At 28.1% G+C, this 23,170-nt stretch overlaps 1 protein-coding gene across 4 annotated transcripts; it reads right to left on the bottom strand.

The window, feature by feature from the left end:
• Positions 1-1,030: 1,030 nt before the first annotated feature.
• On the bottom strand, positions 1,031-21,363 carry LOC145184566 (uncharacterized). Of its 4 annotated transcripts, none has more exons than XM_090080656.1 (25): positions 21,213-21,363; positions 20,024-20,215; positions 19,111-19,946; positions 12,392-12,773; positions 10,376-10,494; positions 10,073-10,210; positions 9,889-9,965; positions 9,559-9,655; positions 8,613-8,720; positions 6,726-6,893; positions 6,251-6,418; positions 5,604-5,730; positions 4,926-5,078; positions 4,786-4,853; positions 4,527-4,574; positions 4,131-4,224; positions 3,335-3,537; positions 3,151-3,197; positions 2,636-2,864; positions 2,420-2,557; positions 2,147-2,195; positions 1,871-1,959; positions 1,720-1,771; positions 1,553-1,638; positions 1,031-1,324 (listed from the first exon to the last, which is right to left on the bottom strand). In XM_090080656.1, the coding sequence occupies exons 2-25, from the start codon at positions 20,199-20,201 to the stop codon at positions 1,127-1,129; spliced, it is 3,852 nt and encodes a 1,283-aa protein (XP_089936782.1). In that variant the 5' UTR covers positions 20,202-20,215; positions 21,213-21,363; the 3' UTR covers positions 1,031-1,126. The 4 variants fall into 4 exon arrangements, 3 of the variants coding, with proteins under 3 accessions (XP_089936782.1, XP_089936783.1, XP_089936784.1); XM_090080657.1 differs by having other exon boundaries at positions 20,024-20,292; positions 20,341-21,363; XM_090080658.1 differs by having other exon boundaries at positions 20,024-20,212; positions 21,213-21,324.
• Between the last annotated feature and the right edge of the window lie 1,807 nt (positions 21,364-23,170).

The raw sequence follows: 23,170 nt of genomic DNA on the forward strand, positions 1-23,170 counted from the left end.
TTTGAATGTATCCTGCAAATACAAACAAAAATTAGTAAATGCTTATCTAATGCAAAAACTGCTGACGTTCCAAATTTATGACTTGTGCATATATTAGGGATCGCCAGTATACGGTATACTAAAGATTTAGTGTACAGTCTACCGTAAAGTATACCGTACAGTATACCGTAAAGTATACTGTAAAGTTTAACGTAAACAAAACTTTTTACTTTTTTTTTTTTCGATTACTATTATTACTATTTATTTCAGATTAGAGAAATCTGTAGAATAAACAATCTTAAATCTTAAAAGGGTGAAGAGCAGCACAAACAGCCTGGTATAAAAATATAACAACTAAACAAATTAAAGTTTTTATTAAATAAATCTAAGAAACAAAAATTGAATAAAAAAAAACACTTTAATCATGTTTAGTCAAATAATAGACATGATGCAGTAATTTAATTCATTAAGAAAATATAATTTTAAAGCCAGTCCAAAAATATTTCACAAATAAAAGTAAACAGGTATACTAATCTGTATACTAAATTTTAGTATACCAAGTATACCGTAAAGTATACCGTAAAGTTACTATACCGTATACTGTAACCGGCGATCCCTAGCATATATCGCATGGATATTTTATACCGATAACTGACTGAGGAGATTAAGACGATTTGCATTCTTCAATATAAGAAAAAAAAAATATACAAAACTTTTTTTAAAACATTTATCATTAGAAATATGTTCAGGAAATCTCATAAAAATAATGCAAATAAACTTAAAAAAGATTAATAAACATAGGAGCATTTAGTTCTCTGAGAAAATTTAATATGAAAATTGGATTTTAGATTTAAAAAAAAAAAGATTTTAAAGCATTATTAACAAATTGCAGCGTAGTTTGTTAAAAAAAACAAACAAGTAACAAAGTTGTAAAAAAAACAGATTGTAGTTCAACTTCAAAAATTGTAAATTTATTTATAAATAAAGAAATGAGCACAAAATAATATAAAAAGGTTTTTAAAAATAAATAATTGCAGAAAATAAAACTACATTTTATCTTATAACTTTTTTAGCCAAATTCCATTTTCAAAGTACAAAAGCGCTACTTAAAGGGAACCTTGTTTTTTTCGACTGTCGCGGATTTTTTTTAATGGCGTTGCAAAGACGGCAACTCTTTTGGCGATAGCAGTACACAGGAACTTTCTAAAACACCATTGCACCAAAGTTGTGAATCCAAAAGACCATTAACAAGTTTCTTTACACCTTTGCCGTGTTTTTGTCCGCGCGACCACATACCTTCATATGTCATACCGTTAGAAAATTTTTCTATGCCATTTCCATCTCGCTAGTCAAAAAATAATAACATTTTAATTTTGTATCTTCAATGCGGAGGAAAAAGACACTTTAAACGAAATTTAAAATTTTTTCATTTAGTATTTCCCTGATCCTAGGAATGGATAAAAGAAAAAATAACAAAACAAAAAAATTATCAACGAAACAAGTCGAAATAGTTCTCTAAAAAAACCCCATCCTACCCATAGCTTAATACAAAAATATTGTAAAAAAAGCATACCAGATCTTCGATAAACTCTCCTTCATAAGTTGAATATCTTGTTATTTCTACACCCTTTCCTTCTCTCAAGCCGTTTGACCATTGACCTTTTGTTTAAAATATCTCTTAGAATGATTTACAGTCGATTCAAAACAATACTTGAAAACAACAAACAAAAAAACGCATACCGTCATATTCATAGAGGTTGGAAGGATCATATAATTTACATTGCCCTTCTTGCTAAACGAAAGACGTGTTTTCAGTAGTTGTTGCCCAACAAAAGCATTGCTTATTAAGTAAAAAAGAAAACATTTTTTAACAAAATTAATGACCACAAACCTTGCCTTGCACCCAGTTACCATCACAAGACCAACCGCTTGCTTTTGTTAAAACTCCTTTTCCATTCGGGAAACCATCTTTCCAAAACCCTGAGTTCAAATTTTATTGCATAAGAAGGTTGTATAAACTATCGGTTAATAATCATAAAATTAGTTATGCTTATTTCTATAAAATATTAATTTAATCATGTCATAAATATTATTATAAAATATTAATTATTTCATTAATATTATTATAAAATATTATTGAAATAGAAAACAATCAGCTGAAATATACCTTTGTAAATAGTTCCACCGGGGTACTTCATTGTTCCTGAGCCACACATCTTTAAATAAATAAAAAATTTAGGCTAAAAAAATCGTCTACCAAGACTGGTTCCTAAGAAGGAACAACAAAAAGTACCATAGCAACCAGAGTATAAGGAAAATACTAACTATTTGGTTTTTTAGTGAGAATCTGTCAAGATACTAAAAAATGCATACATCTAAAAATCTTTAACAACTGTTTAATGAAAACTGACAAAAAGTACAAAAATGTTAATAAACATGCTTTGTTATACTCCCAATCTCCGTCATAGGAAGTGCCATCTTTATTTTCCATAACTCCAACACCGTGCTTTAGATCATCTTGCCACTGACCTCGATAAAATGCTCCATAGTTGTAAAATAAAACACCTTGGCCTATTCTCTGAATAAAATTGAAAGATTTATATAAATATATCTATTTCATAGTTATTCTCATATAGAAATTAATATAAAATCTTACCATATCCTGGTACCATGTTCCATTATACTCATCACCATTTTCATAAGTCATCTTTCCCTTTCCATTTTTCATATCATGCATCCACTGACCATCATATGATATTCCACCAGGAAATATATACAATCCCTCCCCACATCTTTCACCACATTCAAAGTCACCAGTGTAAGAAGATCCATTAGAATAAATAAGTTTACCTTTACCATGATACTTTCCATACCGAAAATAACCACTAAACAAAAAAAGTCATCCTTTATACTATGTCTTCCATGCTCACATAAGAGAAAAAGAAAAAAGTTTTAAAGATGCCTAGCAGAACTAAGTACTTGTATTTTTTCCTGCAAATTTATCACAAATTATTTAAAACAAATGCTGAACACAATATTTTTACTATTAAAATACAAATTGATAGCATTTAGGAATGTTACTATTAAAATACAAATTGATAGCATTTAGGAATGATTTAAAGAAGGTTCTTAAACTTCTGACCTGTTGGAACCATGTAACTTAAAGATTACCTGTACTCTGAACCATCAGGTAACTTTAGAGTTCCCTTGCCATGTTTCTAAACCAAAATTGGAGACAAGACTTATTTTTAAATTAATTAGGAAAACAAAGGATATCAAAAAATATTTTAGCATACATTAAGAACAAGTATAAAGATTTCATAATTTGTAAAATATATTAGAATTTGAGACTTACTAAATTCCTTCTCCACTTTCCTTTATAATGCAAACCATTTTTACATACCAATTCACCCATACCTTCAATCCTATCATTAACAAAATGGCCATTAAATGTGTCTCCATTCTTGTAATTAATAACAGCTTCACCATGTCGTTGACCAGATTTCCATTTACAGTTCACAATGTCACCATTTGCATAATTGAAAATCCCAAAACCATCTACAAATAATGAAGCATCCAGTGAGACATCTTACTTTAATGAAAATCTTTACTTTAAAAAAATTTTTGCTTTAAGTTTGTAGCCCTTTTAAAACTTTGGTTTCACTTTTTACTTTCAAAACCTTGTTACTTTTAGTCTTGTAATGTACCTCATTTCATTAATCTTATAAAGTGGAGGAAAGTAAGTGTTATTACATTCAATAAATTCTTTAAAAATTGTTATATACAAAGATATGCTTGTATAAAAAAATAACAGTAAATGTAGTAAGAGTAAATGACAAATATGAAAAGAAAATAGTGACTAGTTTTTACACTAACATTTATTTTTGAAAACAAAATGTATACATTGATAAATGAACAGATTTTCAAAATTTAGCACAATAAAGATATAGGAAAAAAGTGTTTGGATGTGTGTAAACACTTATTTCTGCCACCTTATTGAATATTTTAAAAAGAGTCAACACCATAATTTTTTGTCTTTTAATTTCAAATTTGTGATTGCTCTTAAAATTTTCATCAATTTAGTTTATTCATAAATACCTGCTAAAATTTACAATACAACCAAATACATAAAAAAAAAAAAAAAACTTAACCTTGCTTGTCATCTTTCCATAGTCCATCATACACTTCCCCAGATACATATTCTAAAATTCCATAACCGTTTCGTTCATCATCTTCCCATTGTCCCTGAGACGAAAATCAAGGATAAAATAAAAACAAAGAATTTCAAAATGCACTTTAAGAACAAAATTTATGGAACACACACACACAAATGCAAGCATATTTTGATTTACAACTTTCAACTGAAAATAACTCTTATAGTTTGATTTACAACTTTCAACTGAAAACAACGTTAGTGATTATTTTCCTTTAAAATTTTGTTCCAAACAAAAATTCGGATTAAAACACTGACAAAAAAAAATTCTTTTTAAAAATATCAATATTAAAAACCTGTTGATCAGCCCATTTTGACAAAAAACACAACCAACCTTGTAAGTCATTTGGTTTGGCCACATCATTGTACCTTCACCATGGCGCTAAAATATATTTATATAAGGTACTGTATAATTATCAATATTAACTAAACAAAATCACCAGAGAATGATTTTTTTTTAGGTATAATATCAAAATAAATTCTAAAATGTTAAATTTCAATATAAAAATTTGTACTAAATATTTTGATTGAGATCACTTTTTTTTTTTCATTGTTAAAAATAAAATCAAACAATAAATATCTAAAAAAAATACCTTAGAGCAAAAAAAACCACCACTGTATATGCTGCCATCATCATATGTAAAACAAGTATCTCGTTGATCTAGTAACATAACATTTTTTAGTAATATTTTTTCTCTAATTCATTTTGTAACACAAAATTTTTCTCACTTACCAATATTTGTATTTTCATTTGAATTTATGCCATATAAATGATGGATAATGGCCTTGTTTAAATTTTCCAGCCAAATTTTTTTTTCGGAAACTGAACCAACATACATTATGTAAGATCTAGCAGGTGTGTGAATACCAATGGCATCTTTTTTAGCTAAAAAACAAAGTAACATTAAATGATAGAAGCATAAACAAATTTAAAAGATAAATTTTACTCTTATATATCTTTACAAGATTTTAATTTTAATTGTTTGAAAATGCAGAAAATAATAGATTAGTTCTTATGTGCAATAACACAGGGAAAAAAAAAACTTTAGGGGAATTGTCCTCAATTTGGTAAATAATTTCTGTTGAATTTTTAGCACTGATTGCAAATTTAAGTAAGCCAGCACAAAAAAGATGCATAATTTACAAAAATTATATTTCATTTCTTCATAAATTAGCTCATAATAATAGCCAACACTTGTAAGTAAGTACTAAGGTATTTTTTACACTTTTCCAAATCAGCTCATTGTAAATCAGCTCATTGTAAACCAGCTCATTGTAATAGCAAACACTTGTAAATAAGTAATAAGGGACTTTTTACACTTTTCAAAAAGTTTTTTTTGTAGACCTATGCCATGAGTAACAGCAAAAAAAGTAAGTAGCTACAAAAATTTTTTGTATAAGAAAATCTCACTCGTTTGTGGATCCAATCCTTCCAGGTCTTCAATCCAGACTGTTTTCAATCCTAACGCCAATTCCACAACACTCTGCTTATTTGCAACTTTTAAAGCAAATACCAGCAAATCGTTGAAAAGAACACACTTAAAAAAAAAAAGGTTAACATCAAAATATAAAATACATTATATAAAGATGAAATATACAAGAGCAAATTTAAAAAAAACCTATAAAAACTTGGAAAAATATTTAAAATGTCTTTCAATTTTTAACATTAATAATTACATTTTCATAGATAATCTACATACAAATATGGAACTTCTGAATAATAAAATGCAAATTTATGCAAACTTAAAAAATTATAAAGAACTTGGAAATATCATCGGAAAAGATGAAAAATTGTTAAATAAATGTTTAATGTAAATTTTTATCAGTGTTTTAAAAAACTTATGGATTTTATCATCAGAACTCAGAAATCAGAATGTTAACAAAAAAGAACTGCAACAAAAAGAATTTAATAAACTTGTTTTTTTTGATAACCAATTTAATATTTTGAAAAACAATTTTTGATCAGTGAAAAAATTATAGAAATTCTTTAAAACATGTAAAAAAAATTAAACTTTTGAAGATTTATTGTAATGAACTAAAAAAGAAAAATAAACCTGCCTGATAGGTCTTTTTGCTTGTTTGCAAACAAACTGCACCTTCATGGACTAGATTACGCTCTGGTGTGTAGTAGGCCTTAAGTCCGGTAATCTGTGTTTGAAGCAACTCCAAAGCTTTCTGACATTGAGATTGCTTTAATTGTTCGTTTAAAAAAGACGCAATCTTCTCCTAGTATTTAAAAAAAATTATAACATTTCTTTACAATATCTATTATTAGTAGTACAAGTTACTATTAATAATTCAAAAAATAATCTTTTAAAACATTTTAGGGTCGGAAAATAAAACTGAATTTACGAAACATTAAACTCAAAAATTAGTGCAAAAACTATTACTATCAGCAATAGTTTAGCCATGAATATGTTCAAATAATCGATCAACAACAATTTTATTTGTTAATAATTGCTGTTTATCTAATTTTTAAGTGACATTATCTCAGACTAAGTAAAATTTCAAATAGTAAGTGATGTTTTTTTACCATGAGAGCTAGTGCATTTTTTAAGTTAATAAAATCCTGGTGATCACTGTTGGTTCGCTTCAGTAGATCTTTTAGCAGTAATACATATCGAGGAATTCGTTGCACAACAGTAATCAAATATGATGGCAATGTCAAACCAGGTAAACACACTGGATTATTGTAACATGCCTAAAAAATTGTAAAAGTTTAAGAGTAAATTGAAATATACAAGAAACTAAAAAGCATGGGCAGTAAAAAACAAATACCTAAAGAATTGCTTTTCATCAAAACTTAGTTAATTTGTTTCTTGTTCTGTTGTTTTTATGCTATTGTTGCATAGTACTAACTATCACTTTAATATTTGTTAGCAATTGAATTGGGAAAAAAATCCAATAATAAAAATGCATGGTCTATATCATGACTGCTTTGTTGACTTGAGGACCGGTTTTTTAAACTTAAAACTTATTAAAAAAACAAACTATTAAACAAAAACTGCACTAATTCTGTAAGAACATTTGCTAAGTAAATATAAGCACCTTTTAACAGCTCTAATGGTTGTTTAGAACATATATTTTTTTTACATTACCATTTACCCAGCATATGTATCTGCACTTCTATAGGTTAAAAATACTAAGATATTCAGCTAACAACTCACAATACTCAAACTGTTTAGAACAGCTACCTGCAGCCATCATTAGCAATTTTGACTGCACATAAAAACTCTCTAAATCATTCATCAACTAAAATAATAAATGTTGATAAAAGAATAATATATTTAAAAAGAAAAATATATTTTTTAATACATAAAAATTAATAAGAAAATACATAAGAAATAACAAAAGCAAATCTAATTATATATTAAATTATAAACAAATAAAGAACTAACTCTAAAACAAAAATCTATTAATAAACTTATGAGCTATATATTACAAAATTTGCTATGGTAAACTGTAGAGTTACATGAATAGACCACCAACAGGTGCATGAGCTAAAAACAGACAGAAACATAACAACATGTTATTAATATTGTCAACCAAAATAAGTACATGAAAAATTCAGTGTAATATTTACAATACAACATGTTTGGGCAAATAAGGTTTATTTACTGCATTTGCTAACTTTTTACCAATTATTAATCAATCTAATTAAATCCACTATATATATCTCTATGTAGAAAATAATGGAAGTAGTTTAGTTTTGAAACCTGAATGAAACCTGAATGAAAGGTATGAAAAATGTGCCATTACCTTTTACTAAAAGGGTAATACAAAAGCATTTTTTGTATGATTGTAAACTATTTTACATTTAAAAATGTTTAGTGTAAAGTTTATAGTATTAGTGTTTTGGAGTAATCCTAGGTCATTGAAGTTTTAGCATTTTAGCAAATAAATTGGAAGTACATTCTTCACAATGCTGATTGATCAGTATATTCATGCAGCCTCACAGAAAATCTGGTTCTAGATAACTAAGCTTTAAGAATAATCCAGTTGTTGGAATTGATTTTTGAGAATAAACTAAATTTATACCTTATATAGTAACATAACATTTTTTAGTAATATTTTTTCTTTGATTCATTTTATAACACAAAATTTTTCTCACTTACCAATATTTTTATTTTCATTTGATTTTATGCCATATAAATGATGGATAATGGCAACATTCCTCACAGTTTGTAGTTATACTATACAAATATCCCTCTTAAAAATGATTGCTATACATTACTGATTTTTATGTGATGTTCCATTTAATTCATTTGACAAACTTAATGTACATTTTAAGATTATCATGATATTATCAGAAAAAGCTTATTATAGGAAGACAGTTTTGCTTAGTTTATTGCAATGTGCCAAGTTTTTATCCTTTTAGGCGACAAATTCTGTTTTGTTATATAGTATTCTTTCCACCTACATTTAAGAATATCTCAAACTCTTTCTTCTTCTTCAGTTTCTGCTTTAAGAATGCATCACTTGAATCATAGTTTGTGCAATATTCAGAATAAATTTTCAACTTGTTTTCCTACAAAACAAAGAATTTAATTATAATTAGTGGGGCATAAAAAAAATGTAACCAAGCTACACAACTTTGTTATTGGATTCAACCTTTTTGCAAACAAACAAACAAAAATTTGTAAGGTAGAATAACAAAATTAAAAACATATATATAGTTATAAAATCAAAAACACACACAGATATATATATATATATATATATATATATATATATATATATATATATATATATATATATATATATATATAAAATTAACCAATGTAAAGTAAAGCATGAAAATCACTTCACTGAATAAATTTTGAAATAATCCTAAGAAATAAAACCTGTCCGTAGTTATCTTTGTTCTATGCTTTAACTGGATTAAAAATTCCAATTGTATAAATCTTTAATCAAATTAAATCAAATTCATTTAAGGAATTTTTACTTTTCTAGGAATTTTTTTTTTATAACCCCTTTTAATATTAAAATTTAATTTCCATTTGCATATTCAATTTTAATATTATTTGAAGAAATGATGATAATCAAAGTTTAATAATTTAAATAACAAGAAATTTGAGTTAAATGCCAAAACAAGAAAAAAAAATTTTAATATTGTTAAATTCTCAAGGAGAATGCAAAAAAATAATAATAATAAAAAAAGGGTTTTCATCACGTTTCTTCTCTTTACATAGATTATAACTTATAAGTTAAAATTAGGAAATAATTGAAACAAAATGAGTGTTATGAACAAAACCAATTAAAATTATAAATGCTATTTTTATTAAGGTTTTGATCTTTTTACCTAAAATTAGATTTAAGTGCAAAAATAATAAACTGCAATGAAACCTATTTTTAAAGATGCTTACTTGCATTAAAAATACATCTCCAATACACTGATTGTCTGACCAGTTCAAAATCCGTTCAAGTAGTCCATCTAAGATTTCCTTATTCAAATCTAAGATACTAAAAAAAGTTTAAAACAAACTTTGGCAAATTTCAGAAATAAGGCAATAAATATTATTATAGTATTTAGCTGCATAACTTCAAAAACATTATATTTTTTCCGATCATCTGACCATCACCAAACTGACTATCTATACTTTAAAAGTTATATTTTTTTAAATCCCTATCATTATCATTGCATCTGTGATTACTACAACAAACTTCTTGTACAAGTTGCCAAGTAAATGACTGACCTCTCAATATTACCAAAAACAGTTTTAAGTTCTTTATCATCCATGAAACCATTTTGATATATCTGCTTCATAAAGTGCTAGAATTTAAAAAAATGAAATTTAAAAATCATACCAAACTTTGAAAGTACAAAATTTTGTAAAAAAGCAAACATCATAAACTATAAATACGTAAACAATGAAGTACCAACACAACAATCTCCAACCCTCTCACATAACTTCTTTCTGTAGTATAGATCTCTAATGCAATTAAAGATCGACGATCTGAAGGAAATGTTGGATGTGTGGCAGGAAATCCATCTGTAAACATGTAAAATGGCTCAATCTATAAAATAGAAAGAATCCAAAGTATTAAAAAAATTTTGTATCAAGAATTAAGCTGCAGTAGTTTTAATTTAAAATATTTGAATTTTGAAATTTGTAATTTGCTAAACTTGAGAATAACCAATAGAAATCTCAAAGGCAAACAAAAATATGTTAAGGCAATTACAGTCAATGACTTCTTCTTTGATACAAATGGAAGAGTGTTTCTAAAGAGTTCATTTGCTACATTTTTTATTTCAATGCCGCCAGTTGTAACTCTTCTACCAGTTTCGTGTTTGTAAGTAACTAAAACTCAGTAAAAACAGATAAAAAGATTTTTTATCATTAATAGATAAAAAGATTAATTATCATTATTTAATACTAATTTTGGTTATAAAATAATATATCACCTTTTTTTTTAATTGCTGATTTGAAAAAATGAAGAAAAAAAAAATTTACATGTGGCTTTTGTTTGCAATTTTTTTATTCATTGGTTAATTTTCAACTTGTTGCATTTTATTTTATAGTGAGCTATGAGTTACACAAGTCTTAGTTGATATTCTAAGTGAATATATATGGTATCCCTTAAACCTCCTAATTATTGGAAGAAGGGGTAACTTGATTAAAAATCTAAGTTACTTGGAAGGACAAGTTATCTATAATATAATGCAGAGATTCTGCAAGGATATTTGTCATCCAAAGGAAGTTTAATTTAAAACAAAAGTTTTGTCAGTGAGAGATACAGGAAAGACAGTTTTATTTGATTTCCTAACAATTTGTTTTTGGAGACTTTTGGGGTTTCTGATATAACTAATTCTTTTACATGGATGTGCCAGAACTTTTACATAATTACAATTTTACATGTATTTCTCAAGTGGTCTAATATTTTTGGCCAAGAATATATATACACTCAGTAAAATTTCCATAGTTCCACTTACATTTTATATTAAATTTTCCAAACAAATCTTTGAAATCATTGCCATGCTTACCACCATAAGGGCAGAGCAAATGCAAGAGACTGAACTTGATTTACCTGTGATAACAAGATGTGTCCAGCAACTTTTGTTGAAATCTAGACAGTTCCAGTGGAAAATCACAAAGCCACCACTGACAAAAAATCATAAAGATGCAAGAATCGAGTTTGCCAAGTTTGTTATGTGGTCATGACATGGATTGCAGAATGGAAAATGCTGTTTTTTCAGATGAAATATAGTTTAACTTAGATGGGTCTGATGATTTAAATTATTAGCATGATTTGATAATTGCTATGATTTTAAACTTCAGAGTTATGGTATAGGCACAAAACATCTACCCATCGATGGGTAGTTATGGTATAGACACAAAACATCTACCCATCGACCCATTTGCTGCTATTATCTTTGTGATAAACCTTATCCACTGGAGCTGTCTAGAACTTGACAAAATTTGATGGACATATCTTGTAATCACAGGTAATTCCAGTTCAGTCACTTCCCTTTCTCCTAATCTTATGGTGAATTTTATTGTACTTTTTACTTAAATTTATAAAGTTATTCACTAAATTTAATAATAATTTATAAATCATTCACTTTTTGATTTTATTTGAAATGGATCGTTGTAAGCAAAAATGTTTGCTTTTTCTTCCTCCTTTAACACTCTTTTACATGAGATCGCAATAATTACATAAGAAACCTAAATTAAAGATTAAATACTTCCATAAAGAACAAAAAAATCAAAATCTTACTCAAAATTCAATCAACCATAATTGAATGGTCAAAACAAACTAAGGGAACTATGGAAACTTCATTTTTATATATGCTGACTTAAAAACCATTCTAATAAGTCTAATAAAGATAATTTGTATGATCAGTTTTACAAATCTGTTTTACATAAAATTTACAATAACTATGTAGAAGTATGGAATCTTCACTGAATTTACATATATTATGTCATTATATTTACACTTTTTTTTGTCTTAAATTTAAATGGCAAGATAAAGAAGATAATACATTTATAATCAATATTTCATATTGGGAAAGTAAAAAGTTGCCTTGTATGATGATTGGTAATGACAAAAACATGTTTTTTATTTTATAAATACCATGTTTTTGTCATTTTTTATAAACAGCATTTATTTCATATTTTACAAGTACCATTTTTTTCATACTTTGACACCTTTTAAGTTTTATTACAGTGAAAAACAAAGAAATTAAACAAATGTCACCTTTCTGAAGAACAATATTTTTAGATGTTTCTGATGGTAAACTTTCTTTTTCTACATGAGATAAGAAATGCTTTGTGGTTGATGCATTTGTAAGCAAACCCTGGTCAATTACATCTGTACTTATTTCATTACAAGTGTTTTGGCCAACTTCTTTACTTTCATTTACAACACAACTGCGACAATTATCTACTACATCACTATTCTCATTGTCATCATCTTCATTAAAAATACTACTGCAGTCAGAATCTGCATCACTATGAGGACCAACAAAGCCTTCTTCCTGATTTTCCTCATCATTGTTTACTTCACTGTCAACATAAATAAACATTGATGTTCCATTGGTATTATTTTTTTGTGCTGTAGAATGAGACATTGTAATGACCTAAAATCATTTAAAGAGCATTTAATAACAGGTGTTAATGCCAACAATTTTAATCAATTGTAATTTTTTTTTTTAAAATCAAAATACACAACTTTACATGATTTTAGACAATCATAGATTTCCTCTATTACAAAACAATTCTGTTAGCAAAACATACTGTAAATGGAGCACTGCTTTTTAAGATTTCTAATTAATATTGACTTTCATTTTTAATTTAATTTTTTACTAAACTTTTACTCATGTTTTAACATTTAACTAAGCTCAACCTCCTTCATGTTACTATTTAATTTGGTTCATTCAAACAGGTAATTTAAGTTCATTCAAGACACTTCACGATGCATAGGAACATGCTCTAAGACCTTGCAACACATCCCCAGAAATATCTTTTTTGATTATCATTAGAAAATATTTCCTCATTCAAAAAATGTAAATGACAACTTTTTTTAGTGGGGGCCTGGGGAGAAATCACATATTTTAGGGGAGTGCCCATGAACTTTGTTGTTCACGATAGGTAACTAAGAGACATGGTGCATACTCAAATTTCTAGTATGTTGATACTGGTGTCGAATGAGGATGAGTAGTAAAAAATTAAGGTAATTGGAGCTAAACAAACCCCGCCTTGACCCCTAACTGCCCCCTTCCTAAAACTACGTCTCCTTTAATCATAAAAATATTTTTTTTTGCTCTATCATAAACTAGATCAAAATTCATCAACAGATTTCAAATTTCATCAAAAAATCTCTTTTCGTTTAAGATTTATAACCATGCAAATCTTAAAATTACCCCCTGAAATAACTTTAAATGGTCTTAACTTTTAAACGAAAAAATTTTTTTTGGTGTAATTTGAAATCTGTCTATGAATTTTGATCTAGTTTAATATAAAACAAGCCAAAAATTGAAAAGGGTTTTTAGGAACCATACCCTAGGGGAAGGCTATTAGGGGTCGAGAAGGGTTGCCACAATTATTTATCACAGTAAAAAAAAAATTTCTAGTTTTTATTGTTAGATTATGATTGATATTTTACATTTCAAAATCATACTAAATGTTTGTTCATAGGAGGTGTAAGATTTTACTTTTGACAAACTACATTCTTGCAAATAAAAAACTACTTTAAAAGTGCTTGTAGTTGTAAACAGCAACAGCATTTTATAGTGCCTCTATATAGTTTAGGCTGTAGTCTCCAACTTTACTCAATCTCCAAAACTGATTGAAATCCTTTTCAATGGATTCAACAGCATATTCGGTCCAGTAACCTAAGTCTATAAAAAACAAGAAGTACAAAAGAAATGCAAGTTTATTTAATAAATATTCGTCATAATTTATTCAAATTTTACAATTCAACTGTTGAAATAGAGTATTTAATTACTAAGATTATAAATTATTTTTTATTAAATTTAAAAGTTATTTATTATACCGAAGACTCCGCCTTTCATGTCAATGAACTCAATAATGTTGCTCAACTATGTGTACCTTCAAAGGAATTGTAGCCCTTAGATTTCTATAGCTCTTAGAGAACTCCTCTAAATCTTTGACATAAGTGGAGCTTAATGATTTTCCATAACAACCATGGACTAATTTTTCAAAATCTCTAATTACCTTAATGTATTTGGCAGCGGAAACTCCAAGGCTAGACTCCTGAAAAAACAGTCAAAAGCTGTCTATGTTTTTAAGAAATTTATTGCAAGCATTGCCTTCCAAGATGCTGCCCTTGGTAGGACACTCTACAGATGTTTATCTTAAACAGATATTGGTTAACAAACTGTAACCCACACTCCTTGTTTTCAAATAAATTTTTTTCAATCTCTTTTAAAATTTTGTCTACAATACCTAGCAGTATATGTAGACCAGGAATATTTACAAGTTCTAGTATTTTTTTGTTTTTGTTGCATGTTAATAAAGGGGGATTAACAACATTGGTGTACTTTTTTGCTTTTTTTAAATTTGCACCATCAGTCATCTATTGGTCATATAATCTACACAAAGGTTCTAGAGTATAATGATCAGCTTTTTGAAAGTCAGGAGATGACATAATGTAATACGGAAAAGGGTGCTTTGATGTTGCAATTTGTTTTCCAACCATTTGAAGCAAAACCTTTAGATCTTCAGATACTGTGTAATCTAAGGATGAAATATTCAATTTATCTAAAATTAACTGCAAATTATGGTATTTTTCATTCAATGAAGGCAAAATGGCCAATATAATATTTTTGTGGACACTTGAATCATTAAAATCTTTGCACGCATATATCTGTCACACTTGCTCAGTTTCTCTTAGGAGTGGTAAACTAATCGGTATTTTGAATTAACCGATTAACGATTAACTTTAGCTAATTTAATCGATCAATCAATTAATTTTCAATTAATTTTTAAAAATGAGTTTTTACAAGTTACAAAAAGTATATTACTACTCATTAAGGTTTTATTTCTCCTTTTTTGAACCTTTAATATAAGAATACCATAGTCCTCATTAAACTGGGTTCCCTCATCAACAGAACTATTATTTTCTTCATTCCAGCATTCTTCATTGTCATTGTCATCATCATGATCAGTTGAGCTTCTTCATTTTCATCATACTCATGATTGATTAGTTCTTCTTGAGTTGTTTCAGTTGCTGAACTTTTTTTCTTATAAAGAATATCACATACTGCAAGATGAATCCCATGGCAATTGCAAAGTTGGTAAATAACCCCCATTTCTCGTCCCATTTTCTTCATAATTGAAGCACCATCAGTTATACATCTGAAGATACCAATGATCAAATTCAATCCAAATTCGACAAGGCTATTTGTACTACTGCACTTAAAATACTGTACAATCTCTCTAATTCGAATTTTATGGGGAAAAATAAAAGTTCGAATTAGAGAGATTTTCATATTATAGAACCTTGACTCTTCTTAAGTGCATTTCACGGTGACTACATTTAATCGAATTACGAAGGTTTTGGAATTATGGAGATTCAAATTAGAGAGATTTTACTGTATATTATTTGTTTACATTTCACAGCGGTATGAGATAAAAGTTTATTATCAAAAAATGCCAAATTTTTTTGATTTTTAAAATCGCTTTAAAAATTAAAATGCTTACAACGATTTTTAAAATTATTCGATTAATTGTTTGGAAATTAATCGATAAACGATTAAGTTTTTTAATTGATTATTTGATTAATTGTTAATCGGTTATCACCCCTAGTTTCTCTGGATTTTTTTTTTTTAAACTCAGATTTTAGGGTTATTAACTTTAAGTAATCCCTGCCCTCCATCTACGCCTAATTTGATATCAACATCATTTGTTCTTTGACTTCTGTGATGAAGTACAATTGCTACAAGCTTTTCAATGTCATTCCAATACACAATAGGAGTATCTTTTTCTACCAACTACACATCCATAAAAAATCATAATGAATGATACAAATTGCAATCTAGCTATCAAAAAAATTTTTTTTTGGTAATAGTTTATTTACCTCTTTGCTTTCATTTAATTCTAATAGCAATGGGAGTTTATCACAATCAAATAATTTCCCAATCATTTCGTTGTTCTCAATCAGTTTAATATTTAAACCAGATTCCACACTTTTCCGTCCAGCCTCACTTCTCAGAAATTGTGCAATTTCAATCATGTTACGATTACTTAGAACTCATAATAAAGTTATTATAAAAATTGGCTTTAAACTCATAACAAAATTATTTTTAAAAGTATTTTTGAGCAACAAAAACTTACCTGGAATGTAGTTTTAATTGAAGTTTGTTCAATTTATCTAAAGAAAAGAAAGGTTTCTTAACCTCAGTTTTTCCAAAAGAGACAGTGAGTTGCTTTAGACCAAAAGTTTTCAAAGCTAAAGTGTTCCCTGAGTCATTTTTGCTAAAATCTTTGATAGAACTGGACAGAACTTTTCCTTGCATTGTTGGGGATTTTGATTTTACAATGGCAGTCAAATTCTTTTGTCTTTCTAATTTCATACAGGAATGTGGAATTCCTTGTCCCACTTGGGCATAGCAATCTTGACAAATTAGTCTTTGTGCAGGTTTACTTGAAACATCTTCAGCGCCATGATAAACAAGTTTTCCTGACACACATTTAACCATAAGGGCTAATAATTTTTTCATTTTTGATTTGCGCCCATTTTCACAAGAAAAACATTCACATTTTCTCCCTCTAATAACTGGTATCCAGGTCTACATTTTATAGCATATGTATAGCAACTATAATAACTAAAATAATGTAACTAAAGTTTAACTAAAGTAAATTAAGCATCAATATAGTTATAATTACCTTCATAACATGGACGCATAGCTTTCAATTCGTATGTCAATGTGTGTAAGGAGTTATTATGCAACTGTTAACAATTAGCAACTTTTTCTTTAAAAATGTAAATAGAAAGTAATGAAAATTACATATCCAGCTGTAAATTTCAATGTTAAACAAACATTTTTAAAAACTTTTTTTTAAAAAAAAAAACTTTTGATAAATCTATCAAAAACATTTCTGAAAATCTAAAAACAGGGGCATGGGTATGATTTTGTGGTGTTCGAAATGATCCTCCAAATCCACCAAGGATATGGTTCCTAAAAACCCTTTCCAATTTTTTGCTTGTTTTATATTAAACTAGATCAAAATTCATAGACAGATTTCAAATTACATCAAAAAAAATTTTTTCGTTTAAAAGTTAAGACCATTTAAAGTTATTTCAGGGGATAATTTTAAGATTTGCATGGTTATAAATCTTAAACGAAAAGAGATTTTTTGATGAAATTTGAAATCTGTTGATGAATTTTGATCTAGTTTATGATAGAGCAAAAAAAAATATTTTTATGATTAAAAGAGACGTAGTTCTAGGAAGGGGGCAGTTAGGGGTCAGGGCGGGGTTAGTTTAGCTCCAATTACCTTAATTTTTTACTACTCATCCTCATTCAACACCAGTATCAACATACTAGAAATTTGAGTATGCACCATGTCTCTTAGTTACCTATCGTGAACAACAAAATTCCTGGGCACTCCCCTAAAATATGTGATTTCTCCCCAGCCCCCCACTAAAAAAAGTTGTCATTTACATTTTTTGAATGAGGAAATATTTTCTAATGATAATTTAAAAAAATATTTCTGGGGATGTGTTGCAAGGTCTTAGAGCATGTTCCTATGCACTGTGACTTAATGGGTGTTAGGCATGTTTTAAAATGTTAAGTAAATAAAAAATTTGTATGAAAAGTAGCATTTTCTTATCTATGGTACTGAGAGTCTAAAAGCAAATAAACAACTTACATTTGAATGATAAAACTTTATAATACAAGGAGTATTGAGCCTGATAACGATCCATCTGCAATTTAGCCTGCCCTCGTGGTGATAATCATCCAAATACAATCCCACCAGTTCATTTAGAGAATATAGTAGTTTAGAATGCTGCTCAGACTGAATCTGAAGCAGGACTGGGTATTTAGCAACCAAATAAAATTAAAACCTTGGCTGTTCAATTTGAATTTATTGACTTATTATGATCTAAACATACTAAAAGAGGTATGTTTAGATCATATTAGATTCATTTTAATTGAACAGCCAAAGTTGTAATTTTATCTGGTTATCAAAAATCCAGTTTTTTACAATATAAGTGACTCAATTAACCAATTTGTTGTTGTTAGTGGAAAATTTATACTTCCATTAAGCCTTAGGTATAACATGCATGACCAATCAAACATGTTGGTCATATATTTAAACTTAAGGCTTAGAAATGCATGATGGAGCAACGCTATTGTTGTAAATCTTTTCACATGCTAAGCATTAGATCTTATTCAGATGGATAAGCAAGATAATTATCTGAAACTCACTTCAATTGTCAACATTTGTTAATAAACTGGTACTATGTTATACTACAATGTGTTGATTTCTCAATTAACTTATTTATCAGTGATATATTACGTATTTTTTTTTTACTTTGAATTTTTAATATTAAGTAATTAATTGTACTTCAAGATTGAAAAATCACTCCTGAATGTTTGCCAGAAATGTGTACTTTTAATATTATTGTAAGCCTACCAATTTTTGCAATTGAAAAAAGTATTATGTTAATTGGATTGTGGAATGTACTAAGCAAGGAGCAGGTTATTTGGCAGATGGACATACATGAATAACTTTTAAATAATTGTCTTATGATTTTTAATGGTCATTTTAAACAAGATTGTTACATTAAAATTCCCTGAATTTTCCCTGACTATGACAGGTTACCAAAAATTCCTTTTTTTAAAAAAAAGAATTTTTGCTGACTATAAACTTATATATTAACAATTTTTTTCTAAGGGAAATAGATTTGTAGACAGATGTACTATTCTAAAAGAAATAAGTGTTAACCTGCATAGGTTCACCATCATAAGCTTTTTCTATGGACAACTTGATCACAAGACTATTGTGAACCAAAGAATTTGTTTGCTGCTGTGTATTTTTTTGAACATGTTCTTTTGTATAACTGTGAGTGAATGCAGTTTTAAATCGATTAATAAATGATAATGCATTTTTTGTATTTGGAGTAGAAGGTTTGATTTCTTTGACTTCTGTTCTATCAATAATATCATAAGCATCTAAGATATCTTCAGGAAAAACAGGATGGCCATGTTGCTTCTCTGCTGTTAAACGTACAGCATTTTTTCTACTCAAAGATGTAACTATATTGGTTTCTAAAGTTTTATTATTTACTAAAAAGTCATTCTTATTATCAAACAAAACAGGGCTTTCTGAAACCTTTGTTCTTTCAATGGTACTATTAACAATAGGTTTAGAAAGATCCATTTCATTCTGGACAATGTATGATTTTTTAACTACTGATAAACGTCTTTCATTTTCAAAATGCTCAAATTCATTTTGTTGGGGTATATCCTTCTCAAATTCACAGTGAGTTTTTTCAGCAACTGAACTATTCTCAAAAATTACTCTTTCTGCCTTTATATCTGCTATTACAGGATATATACTTTTTTCATATTGTACCTCTGAAGCAAAATTGGAGTTCTCAAGCCTTAATTCTGGATCATTATTGAGGAAAATATCAATTTCTTTATCTGCTGATTCTACTATATTAACTAATTTGTTGAAATCAGAACAGCATGCTGTTCTATGATCTTGAATCATAGAAATCTCATCCTCTTTAACTTTATCTTTTGGCAGAGAACTATTAGAGTCTTTCAGCAAATTACCTAAGTCAATAAAAGTAAATTTAAAGATTAATTTAAAATTTTAAAAATTTGGCACATAGAGTATAAATACATATTACCTTCATCACTATTAATTTCAAATATTGCATTTGTCTCTGTTCTTGTGCTTGATAATTGATCAATAATTTGTTCTTGATCAGTATTTGAAAGAATAGCATCATTCATAACTCCATTTATGTCAAACAAAGGATCTTCTTTTTTCTGAACTTCAATAACATTATCATGACTCAGCTCCATTCGCTATAAATCTGCTAAATTGTATTAAAAAAGCTAACAGTAAATCTCATAAACATGTAACTCTTTTTCTTTCAACAAATTATTTAACTTTCTATATACATACATACACACATACATACATACATACATACATACATACATACATACATACATACATACATACATACATACATACATACATACATACATACATACTTACATACATACATACATACATACATACATACATACATACATACATACATACATACATACATACATACATACATACATACATACATACATACATACATACATACATACATACATACATACATACATACATACACAGCTCGCATTTTTGTGATTTTAAGATAATCAATTTTTAAAGCTGGGGTTTGTAGGTCTGGAAGTTAAGATTTTTTAAAGTGCAAGAGTTTTATTTTGCCAGCATTTATAATTGTTTGCTACAGTTTTTATTATTCCATTCATTATAATTTCACAGGGAAAAGAAACTAAAAATGTTCATAGTAAGTACTGAAGAAGCTAAGCCACTACTTAGTATTGCAAACGTACTTGAAAAAATTAGAAAGTTTGAAAATTAACTTTTATGAAAAGAATTATTAGTAGGCACAACATGTGATCTTGTAACAATGTGAAACAAAGCAAAGATACAAAATTGAGAAAGTGACATTAAATACTATCCTTAAACAACTTCAGTATGCATCTTTTTTAAAAAACTATTTTTAAAAGGAAACTCTGCGTTTATTTTTCCTTTTAAGTTACTGAAGTACATCGTATGCTAATGAATGATCATCAGTTCTTTTTTTTTTCCTTTTTAAGTTTAATAGTGTCAGCTCAGTGAACTTGCATTAAACGACCATTCTTATAATGCTTTTAAAATATTATTTTTCAGAACTCTGTTGAACTTTTTCCAAAACAATAGGAGGAGATGTACTGAAAACAAATATTTCGATTGGTGGGTCAACATTATGACAGTTTCTGGGAATGTTAGCGTGCACTTTAATTTACCTTTTTGAGTTACTTTTTAACGCTTTTATTTGTACATAACTAAGCCCTTTCGAAATCTAGTTTTTTTGAGATGGTGAATTTTCAATTTAACAACATTTAAAGAATATTTTTAGAAATATAAACATTTACGCTTTACGCAAAACGTCATCGTAACTTATTTTAAGACTCAAAGTTGGTAAAACTATTTATGAGGAAGAGTGTGTATAAAGAGTGTGTATAAGAGTGGGTTTAGAAAACGTATATATTTGATATTTTTCCGTTTTGAAATACAAGGTTGTATAAAAACTGAATTTTTATTTCTTATTTGTTAGCTTTATAAAACTAATCATTAAGTAAAGGCTATAATTAAAAGAAAATTATTTTAGGCTAGTAAATAGAACTCCCTCCAGTAGAAAGCATCCAGGGAAGGGCCAACCCCTTCCCAAAGTATAGTAGTACTAATTTACCGATTATGTAAATTTTCTTAATTGATCCTAAAGTTAATTGACTAAAATAAATTAGAAAATTAATTGATTTGATTACAAACGCTTTCTCAATTAAGAAAAAAAAAGCGCATTTGAGCATTTCCTAAGCAATTTAAATGAATAGATTATGCGAAATTGTAGTTATCAAAAGCAGTGCAGTGCAGCAGAGGAACTTTTGTCCACTCTTTGAATTTTACGACCGCCATTTAGGTTCAACAAATACAGGAATTTTAAACGTAGAATTCTTGTTGTACTGCAAATATCGCTTGTAACAACTTTGAACAAAAGCGCTAACTGATTGCGTAATTAAAGATCAAATATTTTTAAGACAAGATACGCTTGTATTCATTATAAGTAATGCAGGAGATTTTAATAATACAAAAAAATGCAATGCGATGGTTAAAAATCGATTAGATTTTCGAAATCAACACCACAAAATTACATAGGAACAATTAATGATGTTCATGGAACAATTTTGTTGTTGGCCTGTATTATTCAAGGAATTCATTTGGTGTATTAGTATGGTGCATTAGGTTATGTTATATAAGTAATTTTGCTTTTTTAAAACAACAAAATTACTAGAAGATATGTTGAACTAAATCTACCTAAATTAAACGGAATTGTGATGAAAACTGACGATCACTGTGCAATTTCATAAAAATGTTGTATGATCAATGTTGATATTTTTTAATATATGGCAAGGTTGCTCAAGTCGTACCTGTGCTTATGTCGTACCTGTTCTGTATTAAGCGTGTTATGGCTGCTATAGCTGTAGTGGTGCCACGTTAGGATGTAGATGGTGCCACATGCAGTCTGAACGCTTTATTGTGATATGTCACGCTGTCTACCAAGAGATATTCTTAATAAGAAGTTTTTTCGCTGTTTTCGTATTATAGTCTACAAATCTGTTATAGTTGATCTTGTATATACTTACTGTTTTTGGAGCTTTATAGATAGTGCTGTAAGTTTTGTAACTATTATAGAACCATATGAGTGAAACTAACATGCATTACGATCAACCAGTGTGAAGTTATGTTAAAATTTAGGCTTTAGAAATTCTTACGTCGACCGATTTTTTACCTTCTTTCTTTTCTGTATTTGATTTTTGTTATTTGATAGGCCATTATGTCAAAACGACTTATAATCGTTGGAAAAATCAAAACATAGAAGAGGCGTTAACCAATTTATCGCAAGGTGTTATTGTATTTAATGAAGCTCATAGAAAATACGGGATTTAAAAACCAATTCTACGACGTCTTAAAGAATTAAATAGGAAAGTCGAATTTGGAAGGCCCAAGGGTTTGAGCAATACTATGAAACGGGAGTTGGTTGAATACCCACTCAAGTTAGAAAGCTAGCTTTTTTGGGCTTATTGCAACCGATCTAAGTTATAAGCAAGCTTTTTTGGGCAACTGCTACTGATCTAAGTTAGAGACAAACTTTTTTGGGATTACTGCAACTGATCTAAGAAAACTTGTATAAAAAAAAATGAGA

Source organism: Hydra viridissima, unplaced genomic scaffold, assembly GCF_058129835.1.
Source record: "Hydra viridissima isolate aposymbiotic clone 2 unplaced genomic scaffold, HvirCarnegie_v1 scaffold_2, whole genome shotgun sequence".
NCBI lineage: Eukaryota > Metazoa > Cnidaria > Hydrozoa > Anthoathecata > Hydridae > Hydra > Hydra viridissima.

Excerpts from the sequence above, each read along its gene's own strand:
- LOC145184566 (XM_090080656.1), bottom strand. The coding sequence starts at position 20,201 with ATGGAGCTGAGTCATGATAATGTTATTGAAGTTCAGAAAAAAGAAGAT. Across the intron at positions 10,211-10,375 it reads CAAAGAAGAAGTCATTGACT|ATTGAGCCATTTTACATGTT; the intron begins GTAATTGCCTTA and ends TCTATTTTATAG. Across the intron at positions 1,960-2,146 it reads CGGTGGAACTATTTACAAAG|GGTTTTGGAAAGATGGTTTC; the intron begins GTATATTTCAGC and ends ATTTGAACTCAG.